The sequence below is a fragment of the Epinephelus fuscoguttatus genome, linkage group LG16 (assembly GCF_011397635.1).
Source record: "Epinephelus fuscoguttatus linkage group LG16, E.fuscoguttatus.final_Chr_v1".
NCBI lineage: Eukaryota > Metazoa > Chordata > Actinopteri > Perciformes > Serranidae > Epinephelus > Epinephelus fuscoguttatus.
Genome location: NC_064767.1, coordinates 29,498,301 through 29,526,238, shown reverse-complemented (window position 1 = coordinate 29,526,238; position 27,938 = coordinate 29,498,301). Strand labels below are relative to the sequence as shown.

Below are 27,938 nucleotides of genomic sequence, written 5' to 3'. Positions count from 1 at the left end.
CAGTGTTTTCACTAGCAAAGTGAAGAGTATAGGAAGGAAACAGAAAAAGGCACTGCAGACACAGATTGGAATAAGCACAGATGTGTAATAGTCATTTTCAGACCAGGTTTAAACTGACTGCAAAATTATTTGGAAAAAAAAATCAAATTTGAAATGAAAATGGAATCAGATCTCTAAAATCTGTTTCAGTTACAAGTACATGGTCAGAAAATACACACACTTGTACATGCTAGCGCGCGCGCACACACACACACACACACACACACACACCTGAGCGCGAGTTGAGACGGAACTGAGAGGAGCCCTCCAGGGAGTAGATGAGTGAGGCCTGGCCAAACTCCCGCGAGGCGTCCAAATCAGTAGCATTCACAAGCAGCACAGTTGCCCCTGTGGGGGAGAGGGAGGGATGAAGGGAGTAAGACAGAAAGAAAGTTACAACTCATGGAGTGGGAGAGAGAGAGCGGAAAAAAGTGAACTGAGAAGACAGAGTCATGGGGAAAACGTGAAGTCTAGTAAAGAGGAAAGACAGACAGAGAGAGACAAGCTGCAGAGACAGACTGAAATGGCATTCAGAGAGCTAATTTCTTCACCGCCCCCATCCACAGCTCAACTGATGGCATGGCAGTGAGTGGGTTTATGGATTAGTGGATTATCAGCTTGTTTGGCACAGCCCATACTTGGCACAGGCCTGATCAATACCCAGGCAGACAGGGGGGATGAGAGGCTAGCCAGTGCCGCAGGGGTAGCCCTGAGCTCAGCCTCACAGACCAAGCCTTGGGCCCCCAGCTCAGGGCCAAGCACTTTAGCCACAGTCCTCTAAACCTCAGCCTTGGCCCAAGCCGCTCAGCTATGTGCTCCTTTAAATCGGATCCGAGACATAGAAAGTGGCCGGCGTCTGCTGGAGCTCAGAAGGAGAAAGGGGCGGTCAAACATCTCATTTCACTCTAGCGACTGGAAACTAATCTATTGTCTGGGATAAAAGAGTCCTCTGAATGCATGCATGAGAATGAATATAGCAGCCAGTGATTTTGCCTTGAATAGTCAATATGCTGCATTCTCACTGAGCATTTAAAAACATTATGCAAAATCATAACAAATAAGATAGTAGAGGAGGAGGCCAGAGGAAGCATATAAAACACAACATAAAAAAACATACCCTGAAGAAAGAAGAGCTATTTGTTGAATATGGTAATAGTAAGGCAATTCATGTAAGGGGTGACTGTATGTTCTACACATGGTGTTTGAGCTGTTTGGAGTGTTTAAGTGCTGTGTTGGTTGTGCACCAGAAAATGCTTTCCAGCAACAAAACTTTAACCCCAAATGTATAAAATGACTCACCGGCAATAATGTTCTCTGGGATTTTTACAATGTAGGACGGCTTGCTGAACTCCGGTGGGTTGTCGTTTTCATCCTGGAGGAGGAATAAACAGCTCAAATCGACATGGTAAACAATGAGAAATACACATGTGCTTAAGATAGATGTCATCACACATCAGCACTGAGATTGACATATTTGGGAATTAAGATATTGAGGAGCACAAAATGTTTTTAATAGTAAAATCGTAGTACTAGCAAAGGCGTAGGTTTTGTTTCAACATTGGCGGGGACACACATGAAACAGGGGGTTTGGGGTTCTTAGCCAGAAAAATTTGAGCATCAGACACTTCATTTTCTGCATTCTGGTGAATTCTTGGGAGCTGATTTGTGCGTTGTCCAAATAAAAGTCTTCTGCTACTTTCATGTTTTTATTGGTGAGGACAAATGCACATGCTCTAAATACTGATTAAACTGAAATCTCCATAAACCACTTTGATCTATGGCCTCAAACAGTGTTTCACTTGTGCTTGCTTCTGTTTACTTCATCCAATCAGGCACTACTTTACACCTGATATATAAAGTAAACACAATAAGCTAAACCAAATATCCTAACCAGGCAGTGCATTGTCACATTCATTGCTTTTTGAACTGCAGGAGCTCAAAAAATTGGACTCGGATAAGAAGAGGAATAATGCAAAAGCTGAGGTAGATATTAAAAGAAGACACATTCACAATATTAGGCCAGAAAATCGTTCCAAATATGATTATTAATGGCTTTACCTAAAAACAAAGGGTAATCAGGACCAGTAATTTGACAGGAATGAATGACTACAACATGGATCAGCATCCACTGTCACACAGACTTCCTTAGAGCATTTATATTTCTTACAACCTCCCACTCATTGAATTAGACTCCATTTCACACCAACACATCCAGTTGTGTGGCTATTCGCAGAGAGGCTCCCCACTGTGTGAGCTGCTGAGAAATGTTAACACTTTAACAACAGTCACTGGCACCATTATCTATCTGGGCTCTGTGTTACACTGGTGTAAAGCATTGTGTGTGTGCGATGCTGCCAGCTACTGATAAACCCCTGTGGTGTGAGTCACGACACTGTGGAGGACAGCGAGAGAGAGAGAGAGAGAGAGAGAGAGACAGAAGGAATACAGAATCGAGCACATCTCTCCCTGTTGGTTTTTGCATTCCAGCAGATTCCTTCATTCTTTTATACAATATTTCTCCCTCATGTAGGATGTGTATAGATATGTGTACAGTCCTTGCATAGAATATTCAAGAATATTCCAGCTGGATTCATCCATTCTACTCTGTCACTTCTTCTTTTATGACTAAAAGTTACTTGTATAATGGATTTGTATCGGGGGAAATGAGCTTAAGAGCCAGTGGAGAGACTGTTTATGAGTTCTGGTTGCTCATTATATTTTTACTGCTGTATTTATAGCATCTTTGCAAAGATCAACATTCATGTTTACTATTTAAAAAACCCCCCAGATAAACGCAGACAGATCAATTTCAAAAAATAAGCCTGTTTTAGAAAATAGTCAGCAGGACACCATGTACACCACATTTATATTACAAGTGGTTTCGATGAATTCCATCAGGACGTTCTTCAAAATGCAGAAAGGGGACAGAAAAAATACAACACATCATAGATTCTAATATTATTGTTTTCATCCTCTACTGTGGGCACGGCTTCTTCTGATGCCTTAAAATTAGAGCACATATTAAGGTGGCAAGGTACATCATTAAGTTAAATGGAATTGCTAGTCATGATAGATAGAAGATAGATTACTGCATACGGTATTGTAGGACAGCAAAAAAAGCTGCAGTTGAACATCATAAGATATTTTTGATTTGTCATCGGGCCTCATTCACTGATATATAGTAGAAATGTTCTTACTTTGCACATAAGTGTGCATGCAAAATTACAGTAGGATTCATGACATGTGTCCTGGCCAATTTTGTTGTGCTTAAGTTAGTGAATCAGAATCATTCTATATCGACAGGTGTGTGCCCGCAATTCGCAATCAGCATACTGCCACACCCCCATTTGTCTATTAAGGAAATAGTTTGCAGAGAGGTGTATCATGGGGAAATTGTTGAAATTGTTTCTATGCACGTATTAAGTCCCTGACACACTACTGTCAGGCCATCAGTAAGCTCTGTGAACATCTTGGCATTTAGAAACAACTGATGAGCCGTTGGTCACTCTTGTTAAACGTGTTTAGTCGGTCTCTCCTGAAGGAACAGACTGTAGCATCTTCAAGCAGTGTTAGATAGGCCATATTAACACTTGCTTGGACGTAAATTAGTATCTTTTATATACTGTTTTATGACTGTTAATAACAATAATATAATTTTCATGGCACTTAAAATAAGTCCAAAGCTGTTACATTTTAATACGGTCATTCTCGTATACCCTTGTTAGCTCGGACTGGGACACATTTATAGTCAAATATTTTAATTAAGACATGCCATACTCTAGTTAAAAGGTGTGTATTTACATCTTCTAAGACAGCCTTACTGTCATCATTTGTGCAAACACATGGTCTGAGGCAGTTCTGAATTTGTCCTTAGGGTATGAACAAATTAATGTAGGAAAATATCCAAGATTTCTGCATAAAATGTTCATACCCACAGTTTAAGCAGAGACTTGTACGTATGGACTATTTATATGAATGAGGCCCATTGTATGCAAAGCAGAACAAAAACACATTCACAGTCCTATGAAAAATTTTCTCTAACTTGCTATGATTCTGACATGTCATATGTTGGATGAAATGAGAACTGAAAAGTTGTGAGTACAAACAAGCTGACTTGATCTCCTCACATCCTTTAACAAAGTTATCCCACAAAAGCAACAAAGTCAGACATGGGTGTAGAAAGCTACAGTGAGTGCAGAAGCCATCCATAAAGATCTGTAATCAGACATGGATCACAGGGTGTTTGCCATGCCTGAGATACACAGTGTAGAAAACGTGGATAAGCATTCAAATGAAACCATGTAGCGGGAGACTGCCAGTGCATGACAGTGTGTCATGGTCTTTTAAACATGAGAAAAGACAAATGGCATGTAACATTTACAACAGAAAAAATCCAACTGAATGCATTCAGGTGTCAGACAAACATGCAACAGGAACAGCAGCAGTATCTTATAGAATTAACACCCAGAACCTTGTGCAGGAGTATCTCATTTTTCACGGCTTTAATAAATTAAAACATCTCTGTTCTGCATGAACGCATAGACGGCTGTGACTTTCTCCAGTGCCTTAAAATAAGACATTTAGCGATAACACTGACAAAGCAACTGAACTGTACGCTCAGATAGCTGCACAGACTGTGATAAAACTGTAAACAAAGCTGGAGTCATACTAATTCAGACAGTGAGGAAATACTGAAATCCAATATGTAAGTGATGCTGAAGACATATGAAATGTATCCTTCATGAGCCGGCTGACACCTGTCACACACTGGATCAACATGTAGATAAACACAAGACAGCTTAGTCATCATTCAGTACACACGATATAACAGCTTCATAAGTTCCTCACCAAACTCTCTGGCCCACAAATTTTTCAGAGTCACATCTGAGTGGAAATTTAATGAAAAGATTCCCGTAAAAGTTGGAAGATGGTGCCGCCTTTGAACGTGGGGAGACTGTGAGGAATTTGTCACAGGGTGTGTCTGCCGCAGTGCCAAGAGAGTCATTAAATACTTTCTGAGAAAAAAAAAAAAAACATGCTGGAAGATATATTAAAAAAGTGTGAATTAGAAAGATTCTCAGCTAAGAGGAAAAGAGCCACCAACAAACAAGTTTTTAACTATTTAAGTGCCCTTCTGGAGCTAAAAAACAAGCACACTGTCACGTAAGGAGGAAAGACACAAATGATTTATGCAGAATGGCAATGATTAAACACAAACACCCGTTACTGAACAGTAGCTTTGCTTACAGCTTGCTTACTCTCCTCATGCTGGTTTCTTCTTATCTGTGTTAATACATGTGTAAAACCCAAACTCAATATTGCCTGCACTCTCATCATATTCTATAGATGTTAGTCTTCAAGGTTCAACGGACTGAAGCAAAAAAGCTTTTAAAGGGACAGTTCACCCCAAAATAAAAAATAAATATCTTTCCTCTTGCCTTTAGTGCTATATATCGATGTAAAGTGTTCTGGTGTGAGTTGCTGAGAGTTGAGATATAGGCCATAGAGATATCCACTTTATTCCAATATAATGGAACTAGATCGGCTTGTGGTGCTCACAGCATAAAAAAAATCCATTTGAAAAACACAACAGCAATGTCTCTTTACAGAAATGATGACCTGGTTACTTAAGTTGATCCACAGACCTTGTTGTGAGCAGTTTCATGTACAGTAGGAACGATTTTCTTGCTACTAAATTACACCTGCCAACCGTATCACTGTGCCGAAGGAAGCGCGCATCTACACATGTATGAAAGGCTTGTGTCTGTGACAGTGCAAGATATAAACATTGATGACGTCTTCCTCAGCTGAGCTGTAACATTAACTTGCTCGTGGTGCTCAGTGAGCTAGCAGTAGATGCACTCTTCCTTCTGCTGTGATATGATTGGCTGGTGTAGTCCCATCATCCCATATGACTAATAATGATAAATGAAAAATAGACACATGCTCTGCTTGGTTTTGGATGTCGCTGAACTGGCCTGACCTCAGTGACCTCTGTGAAAGAACTGGAGTGACACCAGACTGGTGACTGAGGTCTGACTCTGAAACTTTTTTGTTTTGAGAACATTAAACCAACCCCCTGATCCATGTCAGTGACTTTAAACATCAAAAAACAGCTGCTAGTACATTAATATCAGCAAGGGCAACACTGGAATGGGCTGAGACTGTGCAATCACTATGAACGTACAAATTTTCTACAGTTAAAGCAAGACTTCTGAATAGTTGCTTTATGTAAAAATCAATGTATACAGTAAGACATGACAGTGGGGACGTACACCTTTTCATTTGAGTTGTGTTTTGTCTTGAAACGTCACATTAGGCATTTTAATGTGTTTTTAAACCTTCCCACCAACACACCAGATGTTGTCATTTTTAATGAGAACAGAAGAGATTTGTTATTTGTTACTGAGGTGGGCTGTACTTGTGACCACAGTCTGGGGGTGTTTCCAACTCATAAAGCACCAGTTTGTAGAAAATGCTCTCTCAATTTTGAATATAAATGCAGACTGCTGAAAGGTTGATGGAAAATGTGATGACAAAAGATGAAAAAAGACTACTGGATTGAGGTACTGCACTGTGCTGCTGACAGTCTCCATGTTTGGAAGAGGCACTACTATCTGCACATTTAAAAGTGGCTGTGTATCATGACAGGGCAGGAGTCAGGACATGTTAGGGTTGTTTAACAAGAGTGGAGCCAGATGTAAACATTTGGGGCTTATCCAAACAGAGGGCGCTCTGGGGGCATGCTCCCTGAGGGAGACTTTTTTTTTATGGCAGCTATAAGCCATTTGAGATAAACAAATATCACTTCTCCAAATGCTCCATAAAAACTTTCGTTATGTCCTCACCTTTTGTTGTTTGAGGCATTGGTTTTACGCAGTAGAGTTCCTCCCTTACAGTCAAATCACCATATCTTTCTATGACCGCCGAATGTGGTATGTCATTCACATCCACACTCTTATAAAGTGCAATGATAAAGTTACAATTTTCTGTGTCTGCGTGTGTCCGTCCCCTCCTACCATTCCTTTCTCCTCTCTAAATTTAGAGGTTTTTGCAGGTCTGTGAACACAGAGCAAAACTCTTCATGAGTTCCCTTTTTTCTCTCACCAGCAGTTTGTGGAGTTTGAGTTGCAGGTGGATAATTGATCAGTCTATCTGATCAGAGCTGATCAAATCAGATCAATAGATGAGAAGAGCAGCTGTTTGAGGGAAAGAAAACTTGAAGACCCAACAAATATTCCAAAGGAGCTCCTAATGAACCGTCCAGCTCCAACAATAGAAAATTAAACACATAGCGGCAGATGCTGTAATGTTGATGGGGCGCCACCAATAAATTAATGCATTGGAAACCCTGCATTTAAACATTTCCAAACACTCTCCTGCATACTTATTGCCATTGTGCCATCATAGCATGCCAAAAGTGGCATGCATGCCCAAGATTGCCAACCCAGTATACAGTATATAACACAGGAATTTGGCTTTAACAGCATTACTAATTGTGAAGCGTGTTTCAGTTATATAATGATTGCAAGTGAAGGGATTTTAAAAACCTTTTGCGAAAACATTTGAGGCTGGTGCCCAAGAGGCCTCCCCCTGCTCCACCTCTGTTGTTTAATGTTAAAAGTACCACCGTGTGTTTGTGTGTGTGTGTGTGTGTGTGTGTGTGTGTGTGTGTGTGTGTGTGTGTATTGCAGGTTTGTACTTACAATCACCTCCACCGTGACAGGGACAGTGCTGTTGAGGGCTGGGTTTCCTCCATCTTTAGCCATCACTGTCAAGTAGACCATCCCATTGGGAACCTGCTCATAGTCTAGAGGCCTGGTCACACTGATCACTGATGGAGGGAGAGGGAGAAAGATGGAGATGAGTGGGCTTTTGTGCTAAATGTGTGTTTGTATGTGTGTTGTTTTTTGTTATTGTGGGACCTGCAGCAGCTTCACAGTTTAGCAAAGCCATTGGTCAAACTAGTCTAAACATACACAAGATCCCCGCCCAGACTGTGGCTTCATGCTCCTAAAGGTCAGCGTACCTGCGTAGCCCTCCACCATGACGATGCTGAAGTAACTGCGAAAGGCCGAGGCTGAAATGATGGTGTATGTCAGGAAGTTGTTGGGAGGAGAATCCTCATCTGTAGCCTGTGAGTGGGCGGAGGGAAGTTTTGAGTGAGACATGAAGACAGACAGTGTAACAGGACAGATGCTGGAGTAGACAGTGCTAACACTAATATGTATATGTTTGCACAGCATGGGTGCGTGTGAGTCTGTTTCGCCAGGAAACTGTCAGTCAGTGACGGCATGCTGTTGGACAGATTAAAGCTGATTCTGGCTATTAGTGGTGCAGGCGTCAATACTGGATGAACACCAACTGAGCCAAGACAAGCCAAGCAGGCAGAGGACAGATGAAACTATACTTTGCAGGGCTAATCCACAACAACATCAACAACAATGCTGACACCCCCTCATTATTCTCAAGTTGGCAGGAACTTAAACATGAGTCCTCTGGCTGTGAGGAGAGTCTACCGGGCCTCACTAGCATCATTAAACACTGGACAGGTTGTCAAAAACACTTACTTATATCTCCACATAACACGCATATCTCTACCCTTTGATTTAATGCCAAAGTGTTGAGTAAGCAATACCTTTCTTCCTCCACAACTTCTAACTGTGGCTTTTCTCTTCTAGACTGTCTTTCTATATCAAATTTCAACAGATAGCTTCATATTTGACCGTCGTTTACCACTTAAAGGTATGAGGAGTTGGGGGCAGCAAATCAAATAGACGAGTCGCAGAGGAAGTAAAGAATAAAAAGTGTAGAGAAAATGAAAAAATAAAGATTTAGCTGTTAGAAAGCATAAGCACTATAGATGGAGGCTTTGTTTGGAAAAAGAATGAGGCAAACAGCCTCTCTTTGCTTCATCTCTCATCACATCCTCCCCTATCTATTTCAGTCTTTTTCCTCTTGCCTCCTACTCTCCCTGTTTTCCGGAAAATACGTGTATGTGTTTTGTGTGTATGTGTGTAGTAGGTTTCAGGGCAAATCGCTGACACACAGAATTGTGCGACTGGCTTTCCTGTTCCTCTCGGGCGGCGTATTAATATCAGCAGCGTTTAAGGTTAGCTCAGACTAATCAAACACAGCGAGCCAAGCGTTGAGCCCAGTCATCAGCTCGACTCCCACAACGTTAAGGCAAGCCGCCAAAGTGCACTGTGGCAGGGCACGCCACTGCTGTACCCACTGCCACAAGGGACGTAATAGTCTTTCTCTCCGGGGTGCAATCAAAGGAAACGCTGAGCCATTAGTTACCATTGTGCCTGTGTACCTCTGCCTTTTGTGTGGCAGTGACTGATGGCCAACACACCAGGCTGACCTGTTCCTCTTGGATACAGTGCACACAAACACATAGCGGCATGATTATAGTAACACAGAGGAAACAAGGAAGAGAGAGGAGGGCCGCAAAACAAAAGGCTTGTGAGTCTGATGACTGGTGGTAGTGTGGGAAGAGATTCTCTGTTGCAGTTGTAGCTTTTATCTGAATGTACTTTACATGTGTATGTGCACACACTGTATTATTGCAGGTATCTTTGTATGAGTGCACAGTTTGCTATACCTACTTATATGTGCATGAGTATATCTTACAAATGAACCACACCCCAATCCACTGTAATTTCACACTTTCCAAAAGCATTACAGGAAAACTTAAATCTTAAAATCAATAGTAATTTTTTTTGGTTTAAATATTGGGAATGTTCCTAATGACAGATGTTGATGTGGATGTTCCCAAACTAGAGTCGAAACTTAGATTAGTTGACTTGTCTAAAACTAAGAAAACACTCAGAAACAGTCAAAATTGAGCATAAATAAGGTTAAACACTCTCCAAAAAATATTGTGTCGTGAAAATTGGTTAAATATGAAAGTATATGAATGTCATGTATAATAATAGTAATTATATAAATGTTTGATATATCTAAGGTCATGGTTTGGTATTTTCAAAGGCGTAAGAGTCCTTCACTGTCTGGCGAAGGTTAACTGTAATAAGATGTTCACACTCCAATGTTAAACAGGTTAGACCAAGATTTGGCAATTGTTTTGACTCCTTGAAGATACTCTGATTACACCTGCTTCTGTATGACCTGTGAAATACACTATATAAGGCTGATTCATTGTTCCTTCACTTTAAAATTCTAATATGGTTGAGTCCATGCATACACGTTGCATCTTCTCTGATGTCAGATTTATGTTGTATTAAACATATATTCAAGAAAGCTCAACTGAAGCTCCAATTTATCAAAATGAAGACTGGCCAAGTTTTCTCTACGTCACCGTGTATAAGAGCCATATGAAATCGTTAATCATATTTTACAATACCCAAATGGTATTTTAAATACCACTGAAATGTGTGACACACTGCACATTATCCTGCAAAGCATGACAACAACTCACTAAGTAAAAGTTAACGAATGACATCTATTAAAAATAATATTAATCAGCAGAATATATCTTTAGGAAATGTGCCTGACTATTACAACATTTGGGGTGAATGCAATCACACAGAATACTAATATTTCTCATAAAGTTTAACCAGCTAGTATATTTGGCCCAACTTGTGAGGGTCGTGAGGTTTAATTGACTAATCGCACTCATTCCTACAAAATATGTACTTCATTTGTTGCAGCCAAACAACTGTTGCTAAGCAACACCAAACTACTATTGGGAGTGGCAGTTTAGCATATTAATATTTTAAAGCACAGGTCACAGTCACAGGTGTATGTTCACGGGGCATTTTATAGCAGCTATGAACGGACCAGTTTTACTGTCTTGTAAAACCCCATCATATGTGCATGTTTTAAAGAGTCTCACCCTGACTCGTGCCACCGGCTGGACAGCCTGTTCATTCTCTCTCAGTGAGCCCACATACGCCTCCTTCTGGAAGAGGGGCGCATTGTCATTGACATCCAACACATTGACGCGAATCCTCCCCGTTGTCTCCTCCCCCCCGCCGTCCCTCGCCAGCACCGTCAGCGTGAAGCGCCGCATCAACTCGTAATCCAGACTAGCCCGCAGAATGACCCAGCCTGTCTCATCATCCAATGAAAACCTGCCAGAGACATATGAGAGGAAATCAGAGCCAGGTCACCCCCAAATGTTTGAGCAGAATTATTATAAGATACTTTATTGTTATGTCATGCCATCATACTTTATTAACCTGTTTAATTTATTGTTGTGGTTTGATTTATTTTCTATCCTCAACCACATAAGTTGATGTTTGTGCATTATAACATAAGTTTCATGTTATTAAAAGAAAAAAAATTAGATCAAAGGAACTGTAGGCATTGTACAGATGTTCAGATAAAAAAGCGTGTGCGTGGGAGGAATTTGTTCTGCTGCTGAGTTTGGGTACTTTCTTTTATCTGGTAATGAGATGTACTAAATAGTTAATGGTTTCTTAGAGCTTTAGTAAAAGGCACATTATAGTACATCACATGACGACTGTTGAGAATTGTGTCATCCTTGTTAACTATAGATAAAAACTGTTGCACTTGTTGATTTGCTCTAGCAAAAAACTCCTTGTTTTAAACACAGGAGGTTTTTCATGGTGTGATAATAATAAAATGTAACATGAAAGTATATTATTAGAACAAGAAAGAGATCTTTACAAGAAAATGTTCTTATTCTAGATGTTTCTCATTTTGTAGCAATACACTGCCATAGAAAATAACCTTGCTAAACAAATGAGAAAATAAACAGAACAAAAATATATGAAAATGATGCTCAGTGAGAAACAAAAATAGTAGGATGCCTCATTGATTGTGTTCTTTTGATACTGACGATAATGAATGAATGGATTATGTGACTGTTTTTCTCTGTGTGTGATTCTATAAATTTGTGGCCTGAAGAGAGCAGGCGTAAAGAAAAGCGCCAGACATCATTGTAGCTCAGCTGTCTCTGGCGAGGCTGTGAGGCAGAAACAGCGCAGTACAATCGTTCACAAGTGGCCAAATAAATGAAAAATTAATGTGATTGTTTGTGTGGACTTTTTGAGTATGTGTGCGTGTAGCTGTATCTTACTGGTCTGGCTCATCACTGAAGTAGTAACGCACAATCCCAAATGTGCCTGCATCTCCGTCTGTAGCCTGGACAGAAAAGACAAGGGAAAAAAAAGAGTTTAATTCTATAATCCTGTTTACTTGTAAAGTTTCACAGTACTTTCCACTTCTGTTGTCTACCCATTTTATTTCACATCATGATTTTCTTTTTTGATCCTTATCTACTTTGGGTTTTGTTTCACACACAGGCCTACCTGTTAAATTGTCCATGCTTTTTCAGGATTGATTTGCAAATGTTTTTTTTCATGTGGCCAGAACAATCAGATAATCAGGTTTTATGTTAAAGGTAAATCATGTGTGGTCTTCAAATGCTATTGTGAAAACAGAGAGAGAGAAATTCATGGTGTATTATTAGTTACCACAGGCACAGTGTGCCAGGTACAAAGTACTGTGACGTGGTTCACGATCAGTGAAATTAAATTGTGACTTTGTTACAAGCAGACTGTGACATGTTCATTAAAGCAGAGTAATAGATAATGTTTTTTTCATCTCATGTTAATGTAACTGTTAGATCATTCCTCAGCAGCCATTTCTGCCCATGTTTGTGTGTGTCTGCATGCTTGTGTGAGGTTAACCATGGTGTCTTTAATAACATGATACAGCCAAACTGTATGAAATCATCTGTCTGTGCTGACTTCTGCGCAGTTTCCTAAATGTCTCACTCTAACAGCTGTCTATGAATGCATGACTCTATGATAAAACATTCAAGCCATGTTTCACGCAGAGGTGTTGATTGGATTTAATCTGATGGGAGAACTGATACATTTTTTTTCTCATCCACATGACCCACCACTTCCTGAAAAAGCAGCAACAACTACTGTCATATGTTATGCAAATATAAATGGTGTCAAATGAATGCAACATAAAGAGCAACACTTTCAGGAATCTTGTACTTTATGAAATGCCAATCTGTCTTTGTAAACACATGCATGCGCATGTGCGCACATGCACTGACGCATACACACGGGGTGTTGTGTCGGCGCTGATGGATCGTGGCTGGAGAGGCTGTTGTAATAGAGTTTCACTTCAGTGGCTCTGCAGTCAGTTGAAGGGCCAAACTTGAACGTGTCTACAGCCTGCTCTGTCAACCACGATGCTGGTCACTGTGATTCAGTGATGCCCTGATACCGACCTTATTATATATGACTGTGTAGGAATTTTTGCATGTGGCTGTGACTTAGACATAAATTTGATAGAGTGTGTGTGTGTGTGTGTGTGTGTGTGTGTGATATGATATAGGTTGAATGATATGTATCTGATACTCTGAGAGTATATACACCAGCCAAAATGTGTGTTGGGTATTGTGAATATAGATGCATGTGTGCACATTTGAATGTGTTAGTAAATATCTGTGCATTTTAAATTGGATGCATTTATGGTTATGTGTGTGTGTGCGCCTGTGTGTGTGTAAGTGCCCATCTCTGATGCCTCTCACAGATGGAACAACGGCTGCAGCTATCAATGCGTTTTTTTTCTCCTTCTAAAAATTACACCATGCTGTTTATCTCAAGCCCGTAATTTCACAGAGAGCTTCCACTACATCGTCCTGGATGGCGACTCGATGGTTCTTTTTAATGTTCGAATGGCCCTCCCTTTGTTGTCAAGTGCATCGAAGCGCATCTTGCTGAACGAGTAGAAAGTGGGACGCTAAATACATGTGAGGTGTTTAGGACTCCAGTCAGGTTCTTACATTAACCTTTTGAGTTTTCATCTGTCATGTCTCGATGACCTCATCATTTAATGCCACTCAACTGCTTCTCCCCCTCTCTTTTTGCATTCCAGCCCATCCCTCCCTCCCCCTCCTCCTTTATCTTTTTCTTTCTGTCTTTACCTCTCTTTCCTCCCTGCATCCCGAGCTCCGCCTACATCTCCCCTCTCCTCTACATATCTCCCTTAGCACACTCTTCCCCCTCGATGCCTCCCTCCCTCCTTTGCTCCCTCTCTCCCAGGTGAGTGACAGGCCCATAAGTGCTCCAATGATAGCGGTGGGGGTGTTAGCGTGACAGCTATCGAGGCGGTGACAGGAGCCGGGCTCAGCCTGGGAGCTAATACTGCTTCTGCTTCTGCGGCCGAGCCCCTCAAGCCATGACGGCAGACAGAGAGGAAGAGAGAGAGACAGGCGGAGGGGGAGAAATAAAAAGAGAGAGACGATAGACACCCCCCATCATTCAACAACTCGCTCCCTATCTCCCACCAAACAATCACCATGACAGTACGGCCCGGTCACTTTGCCGACTGCTTGCCAAAGACTTTCAACTTTAGACGCAGAAGGCCCGCAGCAGATGGATGGCGGAGATTGGTTTGTGCAGGGATTTGCAGTGACTTAACACCATGGGTCTGAATCCTTGACACTGGGGTATTATGCATTTGCTCCTCATCGCCATGGTAGCTTAAGGTCTTTTTTTTGGTTGGGGAATTGGAGGTGATGGAAAAGTTGGTGAGGTGGGGTACACGGGTAGAGTGTGAGTGTACAATTTAATGAGGGAAAAAATGACATGGAAATAAAGCTGGGCAATGTGCCTAACTAATGTGCCTAATAACCTCACTTACAATTGCAACAAGCATTTAAAAGTACTGCGATGGTTCACTGGGATAAATACTTTTCATGCCAAATACATAATGCTAATGGATCATAACACACCTCTTTTCAGCGACCCTCCTAATAACGTGAAAAAAAAAAAAAAAGCTGAAAGTAGTATGGAGGATGCACGTTGTGGTAATGTTTGCCGTCAATAAAGGGCCCTGACACACCAAGCTGACAGTGGGCTGCTGGTTAATGTCATGCCACCAATACGTGTCTATTACCCTAGTTTTGGCAGTGTGTCCTGCACGTTTGGCACTTTTTGGCCGTTGTTGTTTTTTTTTTTCAGCTGATTCAGCAGGTTGAATCAGCATTGGAGACAGCGGAGCCTGTAGGTGAATGAAATCACTCCGCTCGGCAGTTCAGCTCAGCGGACGAGAAGGGAAATGGAAGTGAGGAAAGCAAACAAACAACGACAGTCAAGAGGGTGTGAGTTAAATTGGTTCTTTAGCTATTAAGCTCTTTAACAGAAACAATCCCCAATTGTCTGTGTTATTGTTCGCTAGCATACTGTAAATATCCTGTGTGTGTTACCATTGAATCAGGTTGTAAATGAACTAAGTGACTAACTAACGTATTGAAACTGTCTTACCGGTCTTCCCTTTTTGAATGATGAGTACAGACTACTGCCACCTGATGCAACTTTTTGGCTGAGACACAGGTGACGTGAAGAAACGCAACAGTCTGCCTTTGTCACCACTAGATTTTTGTTTTATCTCAGTATAGTGTGTTTGAGCCTTAAGATCATACAAAACCCTGTTGGTTGAGTACCTGTTCTCTCACTGTGAAGATACAATGGCAGTATATGCTGATAAATTCTGGGCCCAGACTGCGGTGATGAAAATCTCCCCCTTACTAAGGAGCAGGGCACTGAGGTATCAGAGTCAGCGTTCTGATCAAAATCCAAACTAAGCTGTTAAGGAGTTTCTGCACAAAGAGTCAGTGCGCTGCTGATTGCCAATATAAACTCTGCAAACCCTAGGGTCCTCAGGCAGTAACTACAAAAGAGAAATTAGTTCTCAGTTGACCAGTTTGGTTAAATGATGTGTTTCTTCCCTTCAGAGAGGCAAAGCCAGCAGGCAAACACTATGTGAGCGTGTGTATGTGTGGGTGTGTGTAGGTATGAATTTGGGTGTACCTGTGTACCAGTGCACTCATTTGTGTGTCTGCATGCCTGTTTATGCAAGTGTGACAGAATGTGTGCAATGATGTGAGTGTTTCTGTGTGCAAAGTATAGTGTGTATGTGGGTGCATATGTTTGTGTGTATGTGAAATGGATACACGTGGACAGAGAGGCACAGTGTTTCCAGGTTCATTCAGTCTTGGGGTAAATATGCACCCCACCCATTTACAGTATAAACTCTTATTATCACACTCAATTGCTTTCAAGAAAAGGTAGAAATGAGAGCTTCCCCTCATGGGCGACAGAAAGACAGGGGTAGTAGTGTGTGCCTGTGTTTGTGAGTATGTGTATAAATCGGTGCTGGGTTGGAGGGGGCAAGGGAGCAGATTATCAGCCCAGCTATCTCATGGACAGCGAGGGAGGTTAAAGCTGCACAGGCTTCTCTATCGTGAGTGAGCTGGAATTTGAATTGATTGGCTCCTAAAATTGCTTTTTCTGCAGAAGCTTTGAGAGGCATGGAAAAGGAAACCAATTACGGGCTGTCAAAGCCAGCTGTCAAAATAGAGATGACCCCCAGTCTAAACACAGACAACCTCCTCTGTCTCAGTGTTGCACACCTGAATACAATCGCAAAGAATAGATAACAAACATACATCCACACATGCACACACACACCACCACCAGCAGCACAGTGAAGATGTCCAGTTTCTGACAATCATTGTGGGGGAGACAATGATGAAGACACGGTTGTCAGGTTATCTTCCTCAGCTGTGGTTCCTCAGCTGTGGTTAGTTCCACTCACGCGAGCTCCTTGAAAGGTTCTCTATCCATGACAAGATCATGGATCAATCTTCACAAATGTGATACAAGTGAGATACAGAAAACAGATACTTTTAAATAAGCCCCCTTCATCTTAACACTTTGCATATTGTACTCTGTGTGTGTGTGTGTGTGTGTGTGTGTGTGTGTGTGTGTGTGTGTGTGACACACAAAACAGAATCTTGATCATATAACACATTTCATACCGCATTACTTCATGTTGAAGCACTATATCATCTCAGCAAAATTAGGTGCCTGTGGATCAGCAGTGTGGAAGTTTGTGGCTCCCACTGCACTCACAGGCACCATGGGAATCAAATGCAAATTCAGAGTGAGATATGCACGTCCTATCAGACTGCACATCTCAGTTTACAGCACTCGAGTAAATCATTTTCTTCAAATCATGTCTGCTCGATAATCATCAGTAAAAAAATATGTAAATGCAATGAAAAGAGCTTTGCCGTAGATTAAAAGATAGGGTCACATTTTTCAAGTCTGTCTTAAGACAATAGTCACATGCCTGTATGTACATTACTACAATTATTGGTCACTGTAATTGATGCTCCTGATCCTTTCCTAATGATTTCAATGTAAGAGATGGTGAACCAAACCCAGTGCTGTTCTGTGTAAAAATGTGTTTGAAACTTTAACTAAAGCGAACAGGTTAATAGAGGCTTCAGCAGTCTGTTTTAATCAAATTAAGTAGGTATCTTCTCATTTTAGCCTTTTTAATTTTGTACTGAAGCACTAACTTTGGAAGATATCCAGTTGGTTTGTCTAAGTCAAACCGCTGAAACCTCAGATTGTATTTTGACACAAAATAAGGACTGTGGTCTTCTTTATTGGAATCAGGAAACTCTTTATTGCCAGTTTGGACCAGAATAAGCAAACAAAAACATGTTTCAGTGTACATGTGGGCGTCTATGCCCTGTTTTAAGACCGACTTGAAGGAAAATATGGAGCTATCCCTTTCAATATTTGCTATGTAAAGATAAAGTGGAGAAATGGCACCCTGAACAGAAAATGAAGTCACACTCCCTCTGCTCTGTATGTGTTGTAATCAAAGCGTGTCTGCTCTTTGCTGTAGTAGCCAGGGCGGCTGCGCATATTAAGGCATGTGAGTCTCTTGTGTGTTTATCTCTGTTTTCTGCAATAATCCAAAATCCAATGGAAATATCCCATAGGCCCTGGGTCTTTAACAGGGGGTCAGCAACCCCTAAGGGGTCCTCAGAGTTACTGCGAGGAGGCTGCCAAGTTGTTGTTTGATAATTTCTATTTTACTTGTATTTTTCCCAATAGTTAAAATATATATGAGAATAAACATTAATCCATCCAATCCAATTCATCCAGTCAATTTATTATTAGCAAAGATAAAGTGGCTCATAAGAAAACATTGAATTTATAGTACACAACATCAATGATAGGCTAACTGTTAGCCATGAATCTGTGTGCAGTCATGTGAGCTAGCTAATACTGAAACACTATGCAGCACTTATCCATAACAGCGAGGTGAACTAGTTATCTAACAGTTATGTACTATTGAAACCAACTGGCCAGTGAAAAACCTAGGCGCGTATCCACTGAAATTACCCAGGTAAAAACTTTCCCTCATCCCCAAACTTTCCCTGAAAAAAGTACCCAGAAAGGGGGTAGGACTTTTCAGATTACCCGGAATTCTTGAGGGGTGGGGCTGCAAACTTTATTTCATTTTTACAAGCTTCTCTTCGTTTGTGTTTTGATTAAGGGTGGGTACTGAAACCCAGTACTAAATTAGGGGGGCTACAGTATCAAAGACGGTAGGATTGATATGCGCTGACGGTATCGGTTCTTTTGTGTCGGTGCTGAACTCCTTCATATACACACACATCCACACACCCACACACCAACGCGACGCATAAACCGGTGAACAGCCGAGTGGCTCCGATGGAAACAAAGTGAAGATAACTCGAAAATGACTCGAGTTGATGGCAGCTACACTCGTAACTGTAAGTGACACTAAACCTTAGCGAGTAAGAAGCCAATACTTTATCAATACATGTGTTCAGCAAGCATGAACATGTAAACATGTAGACAGCCATATTCAATATGCTCTGTCCACAGTCTCTCATCCACCGTCACTAGCGTTATGTCTTACACAAGGACAGCACACTAGCTCTGCTGATAGTGAATTGTTACTAATAAGCTCAAATGACAGCTGTCTGTATGTAGACTAACTTAGTCTGACCCTTATCTTAAAATACTTTTAAACTTGTCTTAGCTGCTGGCTGAGACAAACAGCCCCAACTCTCTACACAAGCATGTTACCAGCCAATAAGCTGGTGGAGCTAAAACCAGGGAGCACACCGAATCATCTACATCATCACGCTAATTTGAATAAATATTCCGGAACTTTGAGATGCGGTGGAAACGCAAACCACACAGATTACCAGGAATTTACCTGGAAATGTTGGTGGAAAAGAAGTTATACTGTCCAACTCAGAAACCACCAAGGTGCAGAGGTTGAAGCTAATGTGCCTAGCCATGCTACAACTGCTGCTGACTTAGCACATGAGAAGACCTGAAAATCTTCCATTTATTTACTCAACTTTAATATATTTAGTAGGGGGTCTCTTCTCCGTTTCTCTTTGAACCAAGGGGTCTTTGGCCTAAAAACATTGAAGAGCCCTGCCATAGGCTTTTTAACAAGGGAACTGGAGCACTCTATTGTTTCTATGTACACACACTATCATAGGACTGTGCAGAGCTGGCATCTCGATAAATACTACAGAGCGAGACCCAGAGCAGAGCAGTAGCCTGGAAAAAGCACAAGAACTGTGACACCACACTGAGACTATTTGGATATGTGTCTAATTAATGATCACAAGTCCTCAACAGCTACTCACTTCACTAAACTAATGAGTGTATTCATATATTCCTCATATATTCCATAATTTTTCATATTGCACACATGAAGGTACAGCTGAAGCTGTGAGAAACGGCGCAAATCTTAAACCTCTTTAGCCGAGACGAGATGCAACAGCCCTCACCTACTTGGATCAAACGAGGACCGACCACATCTCTCGCCAGTCCCCCAGCTGTGACCTAGTGCACCTGCGGGGGTTGATGGGAGCTGTGTGTGTTTTTACTGCGGACACTTTAGGGTAATGGCGATGGTGAGCGTACGTTTACGACGGCTTTATTTCTCTAAACCATTAACAAGCAGGTGGGGGTGCTCACAGCGACTGCTGCCTGCTGACAGGATTGAACAGCCTGTTTCTATTATCTCTTGACCACCCAGATAACAGTGAGATAGAGATAGAGAGAGAGAGAGAGAGAGGGAGAGGGGGGAGATACAACTTTAGCATTTTTTTTTTTTTTTTTACAATGTATACTTGTAAGAGTAGAGCCCAATAAAGTGGAACGGATGTCTTCACAGCATACTGTGGCAGCTTGAAAGATAAATTCTCCTGTTTGCATGCGTACGCAGCCACTATGTAATGATTGCAACCACATGTGAACCACTGGAAAAACAGCTGTTAACTCTAGACTAAGAAGGAGAGAGGAGGAGAGAGATGGAGGGAGAGGGCCATACTGTGGGTATAAGCCGGAGATAGAGTTTGAGCTGCCAGTGAAAAGGCTTAATGCAGAGCTCTCTGTGGCTGGCAGCTTCACTTTGCCGACAGGCCTTGGTCCTCCCCCTCTCTTTCTCCATCTCCATCCTCAATGATGAAGGAATGAGATTAGCACAAGCACAAGGAGGATGTAGAGAATGATAAGGAGTGAAGACTATACTACAGAGACACACTGCATACAAGGGAGAGGACAAAGAAAGCATGTGTGGAGGTACATGGTATCTGTGGTCAGCAGGGCGGAGGTCAAGAAACAACTCACAGCGTCACAGCAGACTGTTCTCATACACTATTTGTATGTATACCTCCAAAAAGTTATGCACTGCAATTTGTATATAACCCTAATTATGAACCAGTTATTCTTGTATAACCCACGCAATTGGAAAGGCTGTGATCATGTGACCATTGTGCTGACATTAGTAAAAAGGAAGTAGGATAATGACCAAAAGTCCGCTTATGGAGGCAGGTCAGGGTGGTGGATGGGTCAACACAGGACTCACCCAGAAGAATGGTTTTCAGGACCACGTAAAACCAAGTGAACTTTGAGTTATGTTAAGATGCGTTGTCACCATGTTTCTTTAACCTAAACCCTACCTACGTCACTTCACTTGCCTAAACCTAACCTATGTAATTTCATGTTAAGTATATAACTTTATGTTAAGTATGTACTATCATTTGTTAGTTAGCATGCGATTCATTGTATGAGGATAAGTTGATCTCAGACAGTTTACACTAGAAGTCCCTCTGAGCCTGATTAAAGTTTCAAACATATCTGTATATATTCTGAGTTGGGTACAGCCCTGTTGTTTATCTGGAAGTATTACTTTTTAAAATGTGGTGTAGTGTCTTTATTCATTTTTTTATTGTTATTGCCTAAATGAAATGGATAAAAGCATTATCAGATGACCAAACAAATGAACCGATCGAGACCAGTTTTTAGCTCCACTACACTCACCAAAGTCCCTGTTCTAATTTTGCAATCACACCTCCCCAGAGAAATGATAGTGAACTAACTCTGAGAAAGTTCAGACTTTTCACCACTCTCAGCTCCCGCCTGTTCGACCTCAGCCCTGCACACCCATTCACACCCTGTCTCGCAATGTCAGAATACACATGATAAGCCCCCCATTATTAACAGTGACACCGCGTGAGCTACCACATGCAGGAGAGCCAGGCCTCACCCCCTTCATTACAATAATGAATTATAATTACTGTTGTGACTATTACCTCATAAAGGCCTGTCTAAACAGTGGCGGTAGTGAAACATCCTCCACTCTGTAATTTATAACGTTCTGCTGGAAGCATTTATCATTGTGCCTTCGCCCTAAAACATACAGCATCTGCACAGAGCCCATAAAACACACACTGTGGCACTGGTAGAAGACACTAATCCAAGAAGAATGTTGAATCTGATACATTTTTGAGGTGCCACGACCAACTGTAAGAAGAAGGAAAGGTGCAGGTAAATTGTACTTCCATATACATATTAGACTTGCATACTGTATATCCTCCTCAAATATATACATATTCCCTGAGGTAGACCCTGATGGGTAGAAAGAGCTAGACTGTAATCCAAGCAGAAACAGATAGGGAACCACCAAGTTAATCAATGCAACACCTGAAAACCATTAGCAATGTGATGGTAAAACAGACAAAGGGGAAAACAACAATAACAGAGGGCATACAATAAATAAGAAATGAAAGGAGGGAAATTCTCTGAAAACCAAGAAGAGAGAGAAAGTGATTCCACTGATACGAGCAGCTGCAAAGTCTCCAGGGTGAGGAAGAGACCGAAAGAGAGAGAGAGTGAGAGAGGGAAAAAGACCCAGACAAAAGAGTAAATCACAATAAATATTTATAATGATAAGTAATGCTGCAGACCATAAATATTAAACAGCCACTGCCTCTGTGTGTGTGCGTGTGTGTGTGCTCCTATGTTAAGTATAAGTGTCCACAGGGATGCAGGAGCGGGCACCGAGTAATGCATTGACTAACATTGTACATAAGCTCTGATCAGATGAGCTATGAATATTAACCCAGACAAAGCATTTCAATTACATTATCGGGTCGCCTGCTTGGCACTTTTTAAAAACAACTGGGAACTAACATGCATAATTTCAATTAGCATAAACATCTTACAGACCCCACCCTCTTTCCATACAAACCACCTTCACCACATTATTGATATACTATACAGCCGCAAAAACACTTTCATGCTCAGGAAACAGAAATGTTCCGAGGTCTTGAAAATAACTATTATCATGGTCATGCTTACTGTAATAGCAGAGGATAAAACTTAATCTAATGATCCCCTCTGCCTGTCTCACAATGGTAATTTACTCATTTGTTTGCACTCATCCATTATGGTACCACTGTGTAGCAGGCTAGGGCGGCATCTACTTTTTTATACCTTCATACCTTCCGAACATTTTACTGGGGTGTATGGTGTATGACCTTATCTGTTTAAAAAATACACAAACGTAAAAGCTGAGCTACTGGAGATGGAAGTCAATGACATGCATGTATGCCATGTCTAGCTCACAGTGCTGTTTTAATAGTATGCAATTAGCCTACTGAGCCTACTTAGACGACGCAACTTTGAATGATGCTGCGGACACCAAGACATCAGTGGGCTGAACAGAGATGATAAAATCATGTGCAGCTGTTGTAGTTGAAAGAAGTCATCTCAAGATAACATTATATGTGGCATGCAATACTCCCAAACAGGGGCAAAGGCATATCTTCTTTTTTACAATTCCTCTAACGTTATCCCTACCACTCATAGTCACCATCTTTCTCAGCTGAACTGCGTGTTACACCAGTAAAGACTGACCTCTGGCGGCGTGTGCTGTGCACCAAATCTCCTTGGAACAGCATCTCCGTCACTTTAACAAAAACAGGAGCATCCGTATTTTTGACATTACTGAAAATCATACCTTCTGGAATTCTAAATACATCACTATACCTTAATACCTAACCTACTTCGTATGCTAAATATAGTGTCAGCGGGAAATTAGCATAGCTTAGCATTAAGATTGGAAGCAAAGAGAAACAGCTAGCTTGGCTCTATCCAAAGGTAAAAGGATACCCTCCTACTGTTCCAGCACCTATGAGGTTATGTTCACATGCAGCAATATGTGGCCACTGAGGTCAGTGATTATGGTTTCATTTATACGGTAATGTGCAGTGGAAGCCAGTGAATTTGTGAGCAGACGATAACGACAACGAAGACGAGGAGCAAGACAAACACATTCTTGATTATGGCTTTTTGTGGAACAATGGCTGCTACTTCTGTGCAGGGGCGGGTATGGATGTGGAGTCGGAGCCAGGAGTGGTGGGATCGTGAGGTGAATACATTCACTGCAATTCAAAACTTCAGGATGACAAGGGCTACTTTTAACTACATCTGTCAGCGCCTCTCTCTACAAGACCCTTGAAGCAAGACAATCACTTCAGGTGACCCATCTCCCTGAGAAAACCCATGGGAGTTGGGTTGTATTGGCTGGCGACAGGGAACGGTTACCGCACAAATGTTGTATGAATTCCATATTCAGAATGAGGTCCTATTGCAAAAAATTCTGACCTTTACCTGATTTTTGACCACATATGATTTAGGTCTCTTTTGCCTGTAGTCTTAGTGTAGCCTAAAGCTCTCTCATTAACAAACAAAAAACAACAACAACAACAACAACAAAATGTAAAAAACACAAATTGATGGTTTTACAGGGAGTTTCGTGCATGAACTACTTCTTGCTTGGGCGCAGGCTCACATAAGCTAAGTGGCTCCTGGCTCTAGCTTATTTTAATGCACAGACATGAAAGTGTTGTGAGTTACTGTATCAATCTTGAGCTTATTTCCCAAAATGTCAAACTGTTCCTTTAATGAATTGTTTTGGTTGTGTGTGCGTGTCACTGTATATGGAGCAGGGCTGGCCAGGCCACCTTGACAGATTAAGAATGAAAGAGCTGTCCTCCCTTTTGGTGCTAAAACATAATTTGGCCACCATCTGTTGCACCTCACAGCCATCTGACTGAGAGCACCGAGAGGCTAGTCTCAGCCTAACAATCTGCTTATATTGTAATGCCTTGAGTTGTTCACTGCACTTACCCAGGCAGGCAGTTTGAACTGCTGGAAGAGATTGGGTGAGACAGGTACAAAGAGAATCAGGAAAATGACAAGGTGCCCGCAAATCAAAAGAGACTTTAAAGCACGGATACATAGAGCTGCAGTAAAAAGTTCAGAATGAAATAAGCTTGAGTTAAGAACTAATGTACTACAAGTTCTGTAATAAGAGAACCAGTTGTTAGGGACCTGATGTATTCACTTTGTCACAATTAACACTTCAGCTCAAACTGCTGTACTTCAGTTGACAAGCAACATGATTTGTCCTTAACAGCGGCGTGATGGACAGGTTAAGTTATTATTTTACCTGGTGCTGACTCATAGGAGTGGGTTGAAAAGTGCTCGAGCACAAGGCTGAATGTAATCAGGCTAGTTTCACATTTTTGTTCCCTGTGCTTTAAAATATATAGCTAAAACAGGTGATTCATTTGAAGAGAAATAACCTATTACAATTACAATAGGGACATTTCTCCACTTCCACTTTTGCCTGAAAATTATGGGGCACAGAACCAGCAGTATGATGGATTTCACTTAAAGAAATACTTTGTCCACAAAATGATCATTTGTGTATCAATTAGTCATCCCGTGTCATGCTGAATTCATGAAGAAAACTTTGTTTTTCTGGTATACCTCCAAAGTGCTCAAAGAATCCAAAAAAAAGAAAAAATTCTTGATGAATTGCAGCAAAAGGCGACCGCAATTCACAACAGCAAAACTACACTAAGACATCCATTTCTCTGTCTTATTTATCTACTTGTATGCTCAGTACTTAACAAACACATGCATTTTCACTAAAACTATTTAAAACATTTCTGCCCTGCATTTTATTGAGCAGAGTTCAGGCACAAGCCCTTACCCAGGCGCACGACTCATCTGTGTGCAAGGCTATTTATGCCGCAGTGTTTTAAATAATAAGGTTTTAGTGGAAAATGCATGTTATGGACTGACCATGAGATTGGATAAATGAGACTTGGATTGTACTAAACAAGTTGAGTGAGTAAACGGGTGGGCAATTTTGTAGGCGAAGTATGTAACCATATAGTATTATTTGTACTTATTAGGGTCCAGGCAGCCAGGACACTATTGTAATCCTAGGTATCCTTCTTCTTCTTCTTCTTCTTCTTGTTCTTCTTCCGAGGAAATCATACCTCCCATGGGTGAAAAATCACCAAACTTTGCACAAAGGTCCAGTCTCATGCCAGATATCCTCAGCTGTAAACTCAAGCCAATAGTCCTGATGGTGGCGCTACAGCAAGCGTCTAAAGTTCAAAACTTTGAAAATTTATAACAAATCAACCATACGTGCTACAACTTCACAACTTTCATCAAACTGTAGCCCCAATAATGAAGAAACTTTTGTTCAATTAAACCTATTAAAAATTATGAAGTTCATCACTCTGTTTTTTTTTTCAAAAACTGTAAAACTTCTTAAACCTATCTCCTCCCACAATTTTTGCTCAATTGACACCAAACTTGCTACAGAGCATCTTCAGACTGTCCTGCACAAACTATGTTTCTCAGATTTTTGATTTATCAAAAATTGAGCCTACAGTGCATCAAAATGTTTGACTGTAAACGGTACTGTAAACATATACATGCAAATTAGGGTTGGGTCGGTTCTCGGTAATACCAATTCGGTCCGGTACTCCGTCTTGGACCGGGTTTTATTTTTTGAGACCGACCGGACCGCATACTCGGGCAGCACATACACGGAGCGGACGCCGCGGAGGTCCGCCTGGTAAAATTGGACGTCCGCAAGCCCTATGCGCACAAAGCACGACCGCGCGGACTCCACTCCGCGCACCAGTGTCACACAAAAGACTGTTCGGCATGTATTTTTCACATCACGGGGATTTTTCGCAGACATTTTTACACGTAGTCCTCTCCGCTTATAGTAAGCCCGAGTCTGTGAGCACCTGTGTCTGCCTCTTCACCGAGCGCACAGCAAGCAGGAGAGAGGGGGGTGGGGCGGGGACTGAGCTAGGAGGTGCGAGTGCGCATGTGCCTCTACTTTAGCCTGGAGTTTGTTTAATAGTGACGGGGAGTCGATAATGGCGGACAATTTAGTCTCGACGAAATCAAGGAATGCACCACTATGGCAATACTTTGGCTTTGAGCCAGACGAAGGAGGCAACCCTTGTTTGCACTGATTGACTAAGCTGCAAAATTTATTTGTAAGGAATAAAAGAAACAACTTGTTACTGTCACTCTGTTGTCCTATGTCGTTTTTTTATTTTAAATGAGTCAATTGCGTCCCCAAATGGCGAAAATCTGGTATTACCGACTTGATGCGGTTTTTTTTACAAAAACCGGACCTTTTTTTTCTCATACCGACCCAACCCTAATGCAAATTCTCGCTAAATAAATCTTCAATGTTCATGAAAAAAAGGACACAATTCTAGAGTCATGGTAGATGATGTGTGGCAAATTTCAGAATTTTATCTCAAAAACTGAATTTTTGACAGCATTTTGAATTTTGCTCTAATGTAAACAGTTGGAGTCAATGTAAAATGGCAATTTTAAACATCAGTTTTTCACTTATGGAGCAAATCAATTATTGTTACAAACAAATTACCAACATCTCGATACTGTCTAGATGCAATATGTGTATTTTCAGATTTTTGTCTAAATAACGGAATTTTTTACAGTGGTTTCAAATCTGCTTTCCTACACAACAGTGAATGGCTTACTCGAGCAGCTGTTGAGTTGCTACTTGCCAATTAGCTCAGAGCGGTAGATGACCGTCTTAGGTTCCAGAGTTTGCGCATTCAAGCTTCAACTGGTGCAGAATCCACATTGTAATGTAATCATCTTCTTATGCTCCAGCTTACTGCTTAAAATTGCATGAGCATGACTGATCACTGTGCAGCATCTTCAAGTCTTTTTTCTGCTAGAAAATCTGCCTTCTCATACTTGAAAATAAACCAAACTTTGCACAAAGATCCAGTGTCAATACTACCTAATACCCGACCCATCGCTGCGCAGCAGCTATAATCTTGTTACTATTCTTACCGCTCTATTGGACATATTGGATTTATCATGTAAGCACCATATTTATATCATATCTCCAGCTGTTTATTCTGTTTATAATATTGTACTGTAAATAATACTTGTAATTTCACTCTGCACTACATATTTTATAACTCTACTTAGGCCTGCACTGCTTCCTATGTTCATATTGTTCACACTCTATATAGCGTATTCATACACACTTCTCATACTGTAAAAACTGAACTACAGTCCCTTGTCTCAGTGCCTGTACTCTGTGCAGTGACAATAAAGTTGAATCCAAATCAAAATCTAGACTTTTTTCTGTGCTCCACTTTATAACTTATTTTATACAATACATGAAAGCAATGTCCATTCCTAAATAAATACCTCATTATTCACACAAACACAAGTCAGGCGGCTGCGGCTTGTTTGATCAGACCGCAGCACATAAATAAACAGTCTCAGCTATTTTCAATGGATTACAACCGTAGTAACACGCTGTCTAAATTACTAATGAACTAAATTATGACAGACTCACATAAGTAAACA

General features: G+C 41.2%; 1 protein-coding gene across 2 annotated transcripts in view; it reads right to left on the bottom strand.

Annotated features, from left to right (window-relative positions):
• cdh23 (cadherin-related 23) overlaps nt 1–27,938 on the bottom strand; it is a 210,140-nt gene that overhangs the window by 56,587 nt on the left and 125,615 nt on the right. For both annotated transcript variants that reach the window (XM_049599677.1, XM_049599676.1), the window contains 6 exons: nt 12,107–12,171; nt 10,898–11,135; nt 8,069–8,174; nt 7,746–7,873; nt 1,339–1,411; nt 271–387 (listed from right to left, as the gene is read on the bottom strand). In XM_049599677.1, coding sequence (XP_049455634.1) covers nt 271–387; nt 1,339–1,411; nt 7,746–7,873; nt 8,069–8,174; nt 10,898–11,135; nt 12,107–12,171 — 727 coding nt within the window. The remainder of the gene's footprint in view (nt 1–270; nt 388–1,338; nt 1,412–7,745; nt 7,874–8,068; nt 8,175–10,897; nt 11,136–12,106; nt 12,172–27,938) is intronic.